The sequence below is a fragment of the Athalia rosae genome, chromosome 2, assembly GCF_917208135.1.
Source record: "Athalia rosae chromosome 2, iyAthRosa1.1, whole genome shotgun sequence".
In the NCBI taxonomy this organism is placed as follows: domain Eukaryota; kingdom Metazoa; phylum Arthropoda; class Insecta; order Hymenoptera; family Athaliidae; genus Athalia; species Athalia rosae.
Window position 1 is genome coordinate 28,769,706 of NC_064027.1, and position 15,818 is coordinate 28,785,523.

At 43.5% G+C, this 15,818-nt stretch overlaps 2 protein-coding genes across 7 annotated transcripts in view; one reads left to right on the forward strand and one right to left on the reverse strand.

Moving 5' to 3' along the window:
* The window catches only part of LOC105693171 (gamma-aminobutyric acid type B receptor subunit 2), a 120,701-nt gene that overhangs the window by 85,195 nt on the left and 19,688 nt on the right, over positions 1-15,818 (forward strand). For all 6 annotated transcript variants that reach the window (XM_048651243.1, XM_048651246.1, XM_048651247.1 and 3 more), the window contains one exon: positions 9,184-9,351. In XM_048651243.1, the coding sequence (XP_048507200.1) occupies positions 9,184-9,351 (168 nt within the window). The remainder of the gene's footprint in view (positions 1-9,183; positions 9,352-15,818) is intronic.
* On the reverse strand, positions 10,744-14,648 carry LOC105693172 (beta-galactosidase). The gene is made up of 10 exons (XM_012412933.3): positions 14,433-14,648; positions 14,032-14,204; positions 13,741-13,891; positions 13,549-13,612; positions 13,376-13,470; positions 13,044-13,274; positions 12,780-12,951; positions 12,571-12,689; positions 12,060-12,470; positions 10,744-11,932 (listed from the first exon to the last, which is right to left on the reverse strand). Exons 1-10 carry the CDS (start codon positions 14,511-14,513, stop codon positions 11,531-11,533), a joined length of 1,899 nt encoding a protein of 632 aa, XP_012268356.2. The 5' UTR covers positions 14,514-14,648; the 3' UTR covers positions 10,744-11,530.

The following is a 15,818-nucleotide window of genomic DNA, read 5'->3' on the forward strand; positions in this document are numbered from 1 at the left end:
TCTGGCTTTCGTTCCACCCCCCGCCCCCGCCCCTAACCTACATATTTATTTTTACGTAATTCTTTTTTTGGTTTCACCTTTTTTTTAATTTCACTTCTCGATTCAGTGCTGGTATAAGCTTTGACGAAAAGTGGATATTTTTTCAAAAATAAAGTTAAAGGTAAAAAAAAAAAAAAGGTATCGATCATTCGGGTGCAAGAAATTCACCATTACGTCCATTGAAGGACCAAGTTCGATCGGCAGAATTCGATTCCACGGGGATCCTTTCGCCCGTTTCACCTCCAAACGACTCCGAATCGGTCGAACTCCAAAAAAATTCACTCGATCCTCCCCTTCGATTTTTTTGTTCAAATTTGTCATTTGGAACACGAAATCTGTGTTTTTTTTTTACTTTTTTTCCCTTCTTCTTTCTCGAAAGTGGATACGGCGAATAAAAATTTCGGACACCCTTCAGCCAGCGCGCGATTTTTGGAAAAAAGGAAAATCGCCAAAGAGAGTGCAAAAAAAAAAAAAAGAAAAAACTGAAAAATGAAAAATACCACGCCCCGGAGTACGTGGAACAACCATGGGGGGACGGATGCTAATGTCGTCGGAGGTGTGCGCGAAGAAGGGTGACCGCGGTATGTTTACAAGCTATTTGTATGTAAATGTGTAATACGAGGGGGTGGGTGCCCGGGCGCATCAACTATCTGAGCGTTTGCACCCGCCCTAAGAAATACGTGCGTGTTGGACGGGGACGTGTACGCGAAACCAACACCTGCCCGATCGCAGGTGGCTATAGAGGAGCGGAAATGAAACGAACGTTTCGCACTCGCGTGGGCGGAGAAAATTCGTCGACTCGGCGAAATGAGTCGCGAAACAAATCGAAGCGTACGGTATACTCGTACCATAGAAGAAATCAGTTTTCTTGCCAAATTCTCCGCCGCTAATTCCGTATTGTTTGCCTTTGATTTTTTGCCGATCCCGGTTTACCGGGCGTATTCGCCAGACACACACGCACACGCACGCACACACACAGACGGGAATCTCGGGGGCTCGAAAAAGGGCGGGACGTAGGGAGAACGAGTCTGGAAAAATGACGTGCGTCGGATGAAAGCTGATCCCCGTCCCGCTCGCGCGATCGCCTAGGGGAGGCGAGGCGAAGGGGTTTTGTAATCCGGTTCTTATATCGTTCGAGCAACCATGCGCGACACGGGACATGAACATGATCGTGTCAAAACGATGTTTACAGCTGATCCGGGGATCGCTTTCGAAAGGACGGCACCGAAACCGAAACGCAGACGCTGACGAAGCGCCGTAGTTCCGTACCGTCGAACCGCAGAATTTTCACAGTTGTGCGAAAATGACGATAACGGCGAATCTGCTATATTGGATTTGGTATATGTATATTGAATTCCGACGGTTATCCGGCGATCGTTTCAGGCCGGCTACTGTCTACGGGATCCCCGACCTAACCCAATTAGTTGGGAGTACGTTTCTCGCTTTCGACGAATTTTAATGGAATAAAATAAAAAAAAAAAAAAACAAACCGCTCGTCTCGTTTGAAATTAATCTCGTGTCGTCGCTCCCGATTGTCATCGTTTTGTTCTTCTTCGTCTTCTTCTTCTTTTTTTCTTTTCTTTTTTTTTTTTCTTCTTCTTCTTCAAACCCCTGACGCGTGTTCGAACGATTTACGCCCACCTTTCGAACGTGCGAAACGTACACTTTGTGGGAAAATAAAATTAAGAGAAAATTGAAAAAAACTCGTCTCGAAAAAGATGGAAGAATTTTTAATCAATCTCCGTACAACCCCCGCAGCCACCGATCGGCTCAGCAAAAATTCCGAATGCGTTGTAATTCGATATTCCTGAAAGCTAATCTCGATTGATCTCGAATATAAAATTGAAAGCTTCCCCGCGTTGTTAACGACGATTGAAAAAATTCGAACGAAAAGAAAAAAAATGAAACGTTCGAACGTAAAATAACATCAATTCCTGCACGTTGTACGCAATACGCGCGAGATTTGATTACGCATAAACTTCTTTCCCACGTTTTTTTTTTCTTTTTCCTCCTTCGCTTTTTGCCAGAAATAATGAAAGCAGCTGAGTTATGGATGATGGGAACCAGGTCACGCACCTGGTACGATCATGTGGGCTGAAAGTGGCCGATAAGTCACGGCATCGTACCCGTACGCATATCATTTTTCAACTTCACCCTCGTGACCGTGACACGGATTTTTTTTTTTTTTCCGGGGCAATTATTAAGAGGTCGCCCGCTTCTTAAATTTCCAATTTTCCGACTTACGTTTCCTTCCGACCCGACGCAACCTCCGTTCACCAGAATTTTATCGTCGGAATTTTTCCTGCCTCCGAGTCGAACGATTCAGTGAATTCAAAATTTCTATAACTGTAATCAGACTTCTTTCGATATTCGTTGAAATTTGATATATTTTTTTTTGTTTTTATAATTTTTAACCTACATTCATTGTCGAAGTGCTTTCCATTTGTTTTCTACTCCGGAGGACGCTAATTAAGACAAAATTTCGGTATCTCTGAACTTTTGGGGGGGGGGTCAGGTGGGGAGGGGACTCGAAAACAAAGAGATGTCTCGTCGCGAGTAAAAGCTGATGTATACTTCTACCGGTACCTGCTGTTGCTTGTTCATTTGCACGCCTCGTCAGGCAAATAATCAATTAACAAAGTGTCACCGACACGTGTGTGTATATAGCCCTATCTGCCGTGACTGGTTAATCAAAAGTTCATCGAATACCGAGGCGGTATGGATTTTTGATTTTTCGGGGTCCCGTCCGTCCGCGGGGATTAGAGAAAGAAAAGACAGAAAAAAAAAAAGATGAAACGTAACGAAATCGAAATCTTTTTTTTTTTCAACGCGCCCTCTTCGGCGCAGCTATACGCGACCGCGTCGTTTAATTTCTGCTATTTTCATCCAATTTCGTTTGTTCGTTTATTTATTTAGGCTTTTTTCCGGCGTCTTCGAACGCGCGACCGGGTTGATGGAGCACCGGAATCTCCGATGTCTTATCCGCGGTGTTTATTTGCGCATCGATCAACTTCCCCCCCCGATATAACCGAGACGGTTAATCCGATCCCCCGGGAGACCACGTAATACCGGGGGGGGGGGGGGGAGGGGGTTACGGTTCGACGTATCGCGTCCACTCCAACTGCGAACTCCAACACTCCATTTCCGCATTTCCCTCATATTATTAACTTCCGGTGAAACATGATCTCTCCGCGACATGGAGTGGCGACGCAGGCCTTCTGAATATGGATTATCAATTAATACGGCGAGCTCTCGTACACCTTCCGCGCAAATTATATCGATTATACAACCATACGGAGCGCATGAATTATTCAAACGCCATTTTCATTTTTTTCTTTTTTTTTTTTTTCACTTTTCTTTTTTCCTCCTGTCTTTTTTCACCCGTCACGAGATCGCTGAAAAAAAGAGAAAAGGAGGAAAAAAACACACACGGGATTCTATAGTTTCGGTTCAATTTTATTTTATTTTATTTATTTTTTTTTTTCATTATCGCGGTGGGGATAAAATTGATCGCGAGGAGGACACGCGAGACGTCGTCCTCTTGACCGTGATCAGGTGACCCGAGCCAGCCCGCGCGCCTGATGGGAAAATTATACCGATGGCCATTTTACGGGCACTTTCAACCTTGATGCACGACTTCTATTAAGTCGTTCGCGTTTCCCCGGATTATACCCCGGACTCGCCGAGAGCCGTGACGAGCCGTATCTGCATTCCATAAAAGTGCGGGGCGGAAACTGACCGACCCGGTATCAATTAACCCTTAATCCTCGCGCTCGATACAAATCGACCGGCGAATGAAACGAATCGAGCGAATCGTTTAGCTCTCGCGGCCGCGGGGTCACGCGACGCTATCGGAAGGACTTTTGACAACCAGAAGACGAGAGTAATTGCCAAGGGTCGTAAGGTCCCCCCCCCCCCGAACTTTGCGACCTTGAAGAATCTAATTGAATCGCTAAATTAATAGCTGATTACCGGGCCGGGTTAATCTCGCGAAGGATCGATCCTTTGATATAACTTTGACTTTGGGAAACTAACGCGGTGAGGAATTAGAGAGCGTCGCGTAGGTATATGTATATAGGGGGAGGTGACGTTTTATTAGAAAATTAATTTACGGATAGGAAAATTTGCCCGACAACTAAACCGGATAGAGTTAGACGTTTAATCCCACCAATCCGAAGTTTGCCACGATTCCTGCCAACTGATCTTGAAAACGGAGTTGATTATGTACTTTTTAGTTAATATCAGATGATCGGATAACGGGAGATAAGAGGTACCGGGCGACGAGTCTCGCTGGTAGGGTGAGAAAATTATCGATCTCCGTTTCAGCGAGAGAAGAAGAAAAATAATAATAATGGAGAGGGCGTGAAATTTTGGAGCCACCGCGGGTAAACCCTTTCCAACGGACATTTTTCTTTTTCACGTGTTGAGTTCCGATATAATGGAGTTCGAATAACAGCCTGACGTGGGAATCGATGATGTGGGTTTTCCCGCTCCCCGGTGGACCGTAAGATGCCGGCGGAATGCAACGTCAGGCCGCGATCGTCGAACGACCTTCCTTAAATTCTCAAATTTCTTATTTCTCGTCTTGACAGGGGGCTCCGTAAAAGTCACGTTATTCGATTCTCCTAATCTTATTCTCTCGAGAGACACGGGGAAACTCCCCGTCTCTCACCTCAGACCTCAGACCTCAGACCTCGATATGCGAGTAAATCAGAATTCAATCTCCCGACATCTGTAACGTCGAAAAACCACCCTCGCCGCCCACCTATCGACTTCACCTTTTTCCGCTCCCTAATTTCACGAACGACTTTCTCTTTCGTTTCGAACCGCCGATGCCCACCCCGCTTCCACCCCGCTTCCACCCCGCTTCCACCCTCCCACGTTTTTAACCACTGGATGATACTTTGTCTTTATTAGCGGCTTGGGGGAAGGAAAATTTATCGCGAAAGGAATTAAAAGTTTCGCGCCACGTACCGTCCCCGGGGGAGAACGGGGATTGATCATCGTCCTACCATGTTTTCATTCACCCGATCCAAGATGGTTCCCAAGTCAGTTAGTTATCGTCATTTTTTTCCTCCTCTTTTCCTCTTTTCCTCTTTTCCTACGAATCGAGAAAACCCGCGGGTATCCCTGCAGTCGTTCGGATTCGGTCGCCATGGAAATCCACATGTGTAAACTTACCTTACACCCCCCCCCCCCCCCTTTGTAAGACGCACTGTTCCAAGTTGTCGCAGTGGGATGAATAAACACATGCTCGTAACGGTAGGTAAATTACTGTCCGTATATAACCGTCTTTGCCAACTCCGCCATTGCTGCGAGGCACCCAGACTCGCGCGCAAAGTTACGAGTTGTGCAGAGAGCTACGTAGGAGTTGCCAGTTGGGGAAAAGCTCGCTCCGCTTTCTCGAATGAGCGTGGTACAGTTTAAAACGATGTCGGAGACGTTGTTACGCCCGAGCAACTTCTAGCAAAGACAACGCCGCTGAAAACCACCGTTAGTTCCATCCGTTTTTCGAAAATTCCACGCCTTACCTCCCAATTCGGACCGATGTTTAGCGGGTCGTCCGTCTCCGAAAAATGGACGGGCGTTCGTCTGGGGCGTTTGTCGATTCGCGGCGATTCGCTCCTTGGATTTCTTCGCTGGCCAAGACTCGCGCGGTACCCCGAGGCGGGGAAAAAAGTTTTGAAAAAAAAAAAAAAAAATACAAGATCCTTCGAAGGTTCGCCGGTATTCCGGGAATCCGAGATCCGCGTTTTTCCGGTTCGACGGGAATTTCGGGAACGGAAGAATTTTTTCTTGCGACTTGAAACACCGAGAGGTGAGTCGAAAATGGTGTACCGAACATCGGATGTCAACGTACCCTTTACACCGATTCCTAGGTGTTTCGATATTTTGGCTCGCGCGAAGGGGAGCCGCGTTCCAATAATTCGGGAACAATCACATTTTCGGGCAAAGTTCTTGCGGTCGTTCGGAATAGAATGGGACGGAAAACGTTCGTCGAATTTTCATTTTACGTGGCGGACAAATTTTCCCGGGAAAAACGTTTCACGGCTACCGAAAACTTTGAGGTCGACGTACTAAACTTTCCCGGAGTTTCAATCCACCGATTTTTAAAGATTCCCGCGGGACGGTCGTCTCCCGACTCTTCCCAATATTTTGACAGATCGTAGAAACTAGATTTCGTACACATCTACAACTTTCACCCCGACGTCATAGTAAAATTTCATAACCTTCGATATCGAGTTCCATCGAGATGTGACCGGTCATTGCGCGTCAACGCCCGCCTTCTCGATCCCGGAAAGAATTTATTTACTTTCCTCATTCTTTCGATTCGCCATTTTTTTTTTTTTTTTTATTTTTCATTCATTTTCACCAACCCGATAAAATCTTTGACTTTCACGTGACATTTTTTTGCCAAAATCTCGCCCCCGACGTGCGGTACTTATAAATATTCATGTTCGTGCATTTTCCAATTTCACGCTCCAATGAATTCTAGGCGTGTGACAAGGCGGTACGAAATATCACTGCGGAAAGACAGACGGGAAAAATTCATCATTCGACGTTACGCGTTGCGAGAGAAGAGAGAAAAAACCAAAAAAAAAGAAAACTTTATCGAAACGCATGCGAATTACGCATTCGTCGGTTATTCCTTTGATAGTTACGAGAGGGAGGGAATACACATATCTCCGGTTGAATTTCGCATCGCTCAACGACGGAGAGGGTTGAAAAACAGGTATTCGCCTCTCGAATAATCGGAATAACGATCATTATCGTAGACGGTTGTTCTCGTCGTTGTTGCGGGTATAACGTGTTGCACCTATCCCCGGGGGAGGTGAGTCGGCTTTGTAACGTCGTAATATCTGGCCCGGACTTCGTGGAACAGGATCGGAGTTTCGTTCGGAAAATTTGCGGCCACCGGTACCCCGGCGAGAGGAGCTTGCGAACAGTGCCTTAAAACATTATGAAATGACGACGGGAGGGGATAGAGGAAAATGAAGGAGATGAGGAGAAGAGAAGCCCGGATGAATAATGATATTGAAACGTACGTCTACGTGTATAATACATAGTTGGGGGGGGGGGGCGAGGGGGGAAATGTGCACTACACAAAAGTGACTTATATATATGTACATACGTACATATATATGTACCTGTCTCTACGAAACGCCGCGTTTACGTGATGCAGCATATTATGCACATGGGGGTTTCAACTTTTTCAACTAATATGAAAGTCTGCCACTCCTACAGGATACTCGACGAAGAAAAATAGACGGAAAATAAAAAAAAACTTTTAATATTTTTCATTTTTCATCTTTTTTTTGTTTCTTTTCTATCTCTTTTAATTGGACCGACCACGCCGCGGATTGGAGTCGAAAATTTTCCCCCTGCCGAGTTTTACTATTTTTTTAAAAGAAATATTCATTTCTGGCTCCAAACGAGACGAGAAATACTCAAAGGCTTGCGAGTCGCGGCGTTGCACTAATTTTTGAATCTATTTAGCGACTGATTACTGTAGATATTTTTCCCAAAAAAAAAAAAAAAAACAAAACAAAACCATCATCTACGCATTGCAGATAATCATAGTTGGAAAATTAATTATGAGAAAACAAAATTCTTGCGGATTCCGGTATATTGTCGCGAACGGAATAATGTTATACCCCCTGCTGCATGTTTGCTGATATTTCGAAATTGCGCGACGTAGATATAGGCGACGTATATATCGCATTGCACTACTTGAGTAACGAAAGCAATTGCAATTTAACTTTAATTAATTAAAGTGGATTCTATGAATACGTAACATCCAGTGCCGGTACATTATCTAATTTATACATTTACCGTGTCAAAGTTAAAATTTGAACGATTTCATTTCAATTGCTATTACAAAAAAAAGCGAGCATATAAACCGCGGTGAATAAAAAATTCTTCCATCCATTTTCACATAAATTTTCTTCACTTGTATTTTAATTTTTTTTTTTTTCTACTCATCTATAGATGTGCATGTAACAACGATCATGTTCGTAAATTTTATCCCGACTTTATCTTACAGAAAAATGTTCCACGATATTTTATCGACGTGTTTCTTTCTCCTCTCGTCTCCGCATCTTTTGTCTCGTTTTTTTTTTTTTGCTTTATCCTTTTTTCTTCCTTTATCCTTTTTTCTTCTTTTTGCATCACGCTAATTGCCATGCGATGGGGTATAACACACAGTGACACATCTCACGCAACGTAATAACGAAATAAAATGGCGTGTTCCTTTATTATTATCATCCTTATCATTATCATTATAATCATTATTATTGTTATTGCCTTTTTTTAATTTCGTTTTTATTTATTTATTTTTTTCTTTGGTTTTTTGATTGCGTGCGAGTACATTGTGTCACGATATGCGAGGTATATATGCATAGGTATACAATACAGTTGGCACACGTACCCCAGCTATTATAAATTCATTTTTTCCGGCCTTTCGCATATTATTTATTTACATCTGTTTCATACATAATTTGCTGAAACTGTTGAAAAAAAAATATAGAAGCGAAGAAAAGGAAGAAAATGTAAATTGTATAATCCTCTATGCTGTATGACGGATATAGCGGCACAAAATGGGGCACCCAAAAAATTTTGAATTTATTTTTTCACTTTCAAACGATTCCAGATTTTTCCGAATGACTTGAAAGCGAGAAAAAAGAGATACAATAATTGTAAAAAAATGAACGAAGTAGGATGAAATAATGTTGTATACTTTACTAAATTTAAATCGCGTGACGTTTTTTCACCTTCCATATTTTCGAACGTTATCTCTGAGGTGTTGGGGTATCGGTGTTACGTCGTTTAGAATTCTGAATCTTGATCTCGTATATCTTACGTCACAAGACGTATGTACACTCCGCACAACTATGCACGCTGGAAATATCTGGAAATTTAATATCTACATTCTATCCAAGTCGGGTCCGAATTTTTCCGCGATTTTCATCTCGGGCGTAAATACCTGCTTTTTCCTTTTTATTTACTTCCCTCGATTCGCGGCTTTATCATACCTGATTCTTCCTACATACCGTACAAAATTATTGAACAAAAAAAGAAAAATTTTCATATCTAAATGGCAAAACTAATCCATTTTTTCGCTTCGTTCGCCAATTTTTGTTGCAGCTGAGCTACGCGGACACGCATCCGATGTTCACGCAGGCCAGTTTTCCGAATTTCTTCAGGGTGGTACCGTCTGAGAACGCTTTCAACGCGCCAAGAGTCGCATTGCTCCAACATTTCAACTGGACCAGAGTTGGAACGATTTATCAGAACGAGCCCAGATACGCCTTGGTAAGTGTGACGTGATTTGGAGAATTTTAAATAAAATTGAAAATTGGCAGGAAAGCCGCTTCGACTCGACCATCGTATCTAATGCGTGACGCACTTAACAGTGTGTCGATTATCGATGCTTCTCCCTGGCGATTTATGCCGCAAAGTTAAATTATGGAATAGTTCCTCTGTGGCGGATAGCTTGTAATTGGAAATCCAACAATGCCGTTGGCTTTTGAAACTGCAACGGCTATATATATACGGGTTTTGGTTTTCCCCGCACTGTGCGGAGCAGCCGATCAAAAGCGTCTGCAGACCTCATTAATAAAGCCCTAATTAAGTAAATCGTGAATATAACCGCTGAGACTTGTACATGGGTATATAGATACAAAACCGCGTATTGCTCCACCCAAAGGTATATTTTCCGAGCTGTTCGAGATGAGTTTCCTCTATAATTTGATTAATTCTATCCTCCGATTGTGTAATTATTCTTATATCAACGGATAGAAAAATAAATAAATAACACACAGAGAGGGAATCGGGAGGAGAAAAATAGTAAAAAAAATTGAGAGAAAATAAGGTCGATTAATTGGACTAATTAAATACGCCAACAAACTTCAACTCTCGAACGATGTTTGTTATTCGTATAAAATTATACACTCTCAACTCGAAACTTTGAGCCGGATAACAAACGTCGAGAAGCAATTATGGCGTTATATTTAATTGTCTCGAGCTAAGCTGATTGTGAGGTCATTTTAAGGAAGCCGCGATTATTAACGAACAAATAAAAACAACCATCTGCCGCCGACTTACTGTCCTCCTCGACGACACGCTCGCGCGGAGTTTAATTAAAATTTTATTCGCTCAATCTCCCTTACATAATTGAGAAAAATATAATAAAAAAAAAAGAAATGTTAGAATTATCAAACAAATAAATAGTCGAAAAGAAAGTCTCTTTTTCACCGTTATAAAATCGCTGAAGCGCCGAGCTCCGTTGACGTATTCGAATTTCATTTTGTCATTTTTTCTTTGCCAAATGAAAGATAGTTTCAAACCGTCAAAGATAAAAGAACGAAATACTATCCCGTAGGGATTTCAAACGCACCGTTCTTTTTTTGATACGATTTTTTCACATGTATGAAAGATAAAGCTATTCGCCCATAGGATTTTATAGGGACGTAAAAGCAGTGGGTACGGGATTTTTTTTCTCCTCTCTTGCTTCCTATAAAATGCAACTGCGTTCCGAAAACGTTGCCGTGGTAACTGAAACGTCAATATTATGCAACTTCGATGAGTTGTCGCATAAATATCGAGTTTTTTTTTTTTTTTTAATTAGGTCCTATTTTCCATTTTTTAGTCGACGAATAAATGAAAGCGTCACAGAATAAAGGCATGAAATAATGATGAAAAATATTGAATCTTCACGATACGTTATATTTGTCAGTGAATTTGAATTTAACGTGTATTTTAAATTGTTATGTTACATACAAAAACACATTAAAACGAAATTAACGGAATGTCTTGTTTAATGGAAATGGCAAAATTGGTCGTTAGACGAGATAATTAGATTTTGTAACTATTTCACAGAAGAGCCCGGATAACGAGTTCTATTTTGAAAACCATTGTTTCGCGGGTTGGTACGTATGTTGTACACGATATAAACGTGTAATAAACCAGAGGGTTAACGCGAATGAAATATAGGCGAACGTTATACGGTTTGGAAAATGTCAGGTGGTAGAAAATAATGCAAAACATCGTGCGTGTGAGATATACGTATATTTTACGAGCCAACCGTTATGATTCATGGAATTATGATATTGTATTTGAAAAACTGCTGCAAATGCACACGGCGTTGAGTTACGTGTCACGGATCCACCGCTGTTATTTTCAACTGCGAAACACGCGCATCCACCGCGTTGTAATATACCCGCATACCCAGAACTATATGCGAAATATCATGACGAGAGAAATGACGATTTATCGACACGAATAACCCGAATTGCAAATAACATTTCTATCGTTAACCGCGAGCATCCGAAGAAGCGTCCCGCGGAATACGGAGAGTGAAATATTATTTTCGACGGAAGGATAATTTTTTGTTTTTTCATCTTTTTTTCTCTATCGAATCTTTCGACCGCCCTGAAAGAGTTTCGTCTCGACATACGTTCGGTCGGATTGACGGTAATCGAGCGAAGATCGATCAGTTCGGTCTTGTTGAGAACTTGAACTCCCTGGGTACCCGTAAATTTTCTAATTCCAAAACGATCAATTCGTTTTCCCCGTTTTGCAAAAAGGGCGCCGGTACGTAGAGCGTCATTTGCGGACCGGCCGCCGGCCAGTATCGCCCTAAATTACGCCCGTTGATGTAAGCGATGCCCTTTCCCCAGCCCGTAGTGTCCAAAAAAGTATCGAGCGGTGGGTCGTCGTAGACCGTGAACGTTCCCCTGAGGAAAACTGGACCGTGGTCGCTGAGCCCCTTCGTTTCCGCGGCGGCCGCAACGCCCGCCGTGCGGCCGAGCAGCGGCGAGACATCCCCCAGATGAAAGCCCGTCGCGTTCCACTTGGCCAAAGGCAGACCGTTTATCGTCACGTTGCCCACTCCCTGAAATTAGGTGGATGAACCGGCTGCCTCGTAGCGAATGGGAAGAAGAGTCGCGATAAAGCAGAGATGAGAAAATGAGGAAAAAAAAAAAAGATGAATTAGAGGAGTTTCGAGTCCCTTGGCGTACCTTGAAGTCGTGTATCTTATTTCCATAATTAACGTGGCCCTGATTTTCGACCAATATCTTCAGACGTTTCGCGTAAGGGTCCGGTAGGGACAAGGTCCTCGCGTTGTGGGTGCGACTCAGGGTACCAATTAGCCTATCGCCCTGATAGACGAGCGCTCTGTCGTGCAAGAAACCGGCGGTAAGAACGCTCGGATCGGTTCTATTCTCCGGTAGATCGGTCTCGTACAATACCATTGCCAGGGGTATACCGAATGACTCGAAGGTCGGCGGTTCGTTCGCATTCCGCTTCTGCCTTCCCAACAAACTTCGCGCCAACGAATCGAACAATCTTATCACTCGCTCCATCGCCACCGCTCCGTAATCTCCCTTCAAACTTGCCGGGGCCAACGTGATGTTCGGAATCGGAAGATACTGCGAACGGTAGAAATCAAGTGTATACATATATACATCGGAACCTCGTCTATTTCCATCTCTCACGTCGAACGATCGTTCCGATCACTTAGTTTCATACCCTTTCCACAACTTTTTTGATGTCGAAATATTTCTTCGTCAGAACGCCGTCCTCCCGTATCGGGGCGTCGTAATCGTACGATGTCAACTGCGGTTGGTAATTAGGACTGGTGTTCGCTCCTGGGTAACGACGAGTTCAAAACAAAAAGATTATAATCGAAATGAATTTCTATTCTTTTTTTTTTTTTTGTTTTTTCGTCGTGCACTTGCCAGAAGTGAAACCGAAGTTCGTTCCACCGTAGAACATGTACAAGTTCACGGATGCCCCCAATCTCAATATTTCGTCCAACTTCGAGGCCACCGATCTCCTGGTCACTTTGCTGTAAGACTCTTCCCAGTGAGTCAGCCACCCGCAGTAGAATTCCGAATTGACCAGCGGACCCTGCGCGAATCGTTAGAAGATATTCTCTCGGTAGAAATAAAAAAAAGAAACTAAAAAATTATTATCGATCGGGCGAAAAGATCGTTCAATACCCTCGGCTGAAACAGACGCATCGTCGCGAAGGCTCGCGTGACGTTCGAGCTGGTGCCAAAGTCAACGGTTGTGTAGACCTCGGGTACCATTCCGCATCTCAACATGTCCGCGGTATCGCCGTCCGTCGTGTAGAGTAAAGCGTCATTCCCCACGTGACGTGACATCAGGTCACGAACTTGAGACATGTAACCCAGATCGCAGGCGTCGAAGCTGCCGTACTCGTTCTCCACCTGCGGTAGAAAATATTCTCCTCTGCGGTCCGTTCGTTTCGCTCGATTGTGTTTTTTTTTTTTGTTTTTAGATTTCATTTTTCTATCGGCCAAATTCTCACCTGCACCATTATGACAGGTCCGCCGTTTCCCCTCAGAAAGGGTCCGACCCTCGTCATCAACGCGTTTATGTAGTCCGTTACATGTTCCATGTAGCCTGAGGGTAGAATTAGCTTTTTCTTTCAAATTTCTTGGTAAAAAGTTTTCGAGAATATCTTAACTTTAGCGTACTTACGAGTGTCGCTTGTTCGGAGTCTGATGTCTGGCGCGAGACTGAGAAGCCAAAAAGGTAAACCGCCCTAACGGGGATTCGAAACGATTAATGGCTTGTGATCGGGGACTTTTTAATCGCGATTATGTCACGGAATATGGAAGAACGACGAAAATTAAGGATATCAACTATCGGCAAATCGAAAGGAAATCTTACGAAGTCTCTTTCGGCACATATGTAAGGTCCTGGCCTTAGGATGACGAAGAGATCCTCCTCTTGTGCCAAAGTAAGAAAGTACTCGAGATCGGCTTCTCCGGACCATTCCCATCTTCCTTTCTCCGGTTCGTGAAGACTCCACTCCACGTAACTGAATAATTTATCACGTCCGTTTAATATTATCTCTCTTTTCACCAGAGTCGGTTAAAAATTTCAAATTGAAATCCAGTTTTTCTTTTCCCTTTTTTCCTTGTTATTTTTTTTTGTTTTTTTTTTTTTTCGAACACTCACGTGGACACTGCGTTCAGCCCGGCCGCCCTCATTTTCCTGAATATATCCCTCCAGTAGACTCTGGGTGCCCTGAAGTAGTGAAAACTACCCGAAACATAGCGAAACGGCGTCCCATCGAGCAAGAACTGGTTGTTCTCATAGTCCACGGAAAAACCGAGTCCCGTTTTGTTGCCCTAAATTTTTGAAAATTTCCATTGCACAAATTGGGGGTCAAAAATTGAATTCGTCGGACGTTCTCTTATCTCGCGCGGACGTAACTCCAGAAAAATTTGAACTCCGATCTTCTTCGGATCGACTCCGCGCGACTCCGCGATAAAAAAGAAAATTTTACAATCACTCGATAACAATATAAGGTAGAAGGGGGATCTGAGATGAGGAAAAAAAATATTTCGATCACTTACCGCGTCTATCGTGATCGAGGCTTGACTCGAAACGATACCCGATGCGATCGACGTCACCAATATCAACGCGGCCAGCGTCATCGTGACTGTTTATCTCGTTGAACTCCGCGACCTCAACTCAACCGCTCCGTCGCGACGAGTGAATCTCGTCCGTCCGCGATCCCAGACAAACGAGACTTGCTAAACGTCTTTACAGTTAGGAATCAAACGCTCAACTCCGAGTCCCAGTCGACTCCGCCGGGCTCTCAACCTCGCCTTTACTGTCAATTAAAAACGCGGCACTGCTAATTGTAAGAAGAGGGTCTCAACGACCGTCGAGCGATAAGCGCGAGCGAAGCTATCGCCTCACGAAATACGCGACGTGAAAAAATTCACATTCCGTTTCGAATATCAACCGGTTTCCGTACGCGGATTCTTCGATTTTTTCATCGGTTTTTCAACCATTTTTTTCTCCAAGCCCGTTCGACGAAAATCCCCGACGTCCTACGCAGCGTTCGCGCGTCGAATTAGCCGTCTACGACCGATCGGCGATATTGAACGATAAATTTTCGGACCGTCGATGAAAAATTGAAGTCGAAAGAGGAAAAAAAAAAAACGAAAAAATCCCTCTCCCGTTTCATTTTACAATTATTTGGGGGGGGAGGGAGGGGGAGGGAAGTCGATGATGCGGGACGTTAATTTGACACTGACGTAAATGTATCGCTGTCGAGCGTCCTGCAGGTGAAAGGTGGAGATCCGAAGTGGTTTTATCGTTGATCCTTCTGAAAAATTTTCATTCGAAAATCACGAGTACCATCGGTTCGTTATAGGCGTTCCGCGGTCGTCGAGGGGAGACGAGTTAAGGGATGTGATTTAAACCGATTTCAAAATTTTTAACCGGCCTCGTTACTCTCGCTCTTTTATTTCGGTATACTTTTAATGCCTATTATAATTCATATCTTCGCTACCTTCGCTGCGGCGAAACCTGCAAACTCCGCTGGTTTTTGATAACCATACTTATATATATATATACGTATACCTCATCGTTTTACTGAAATTGCGGTACGAGGATTTTTGGGCCTCCTGTTTTTTCCCCGCTTTACTCTGGACTGTAGTGGGTCGACGAAAGGAATTCGTTTCTCAAAGTTTTTTCATCGATCCAAATTTAGAAAAATAAATCGCAGTATCGCGGATCCTTTGTTGGTTTTTTAAGGCTAAGACCGAGTCGTAAAGATAAGACAATTTCCGAAGACTGCAGTTTCTTTGGCCGCGAATCGAAGACGAAAGAAATGACGCGCGACGAAGCAGGTGACAACGCTCGCGTTAAAATCGCCTGATCGAAAAACGCACGTCCAAGTTTCGCGTTGTTAAAAATTTTTAATATCCAATTTCGAAAGAGTTATCTTC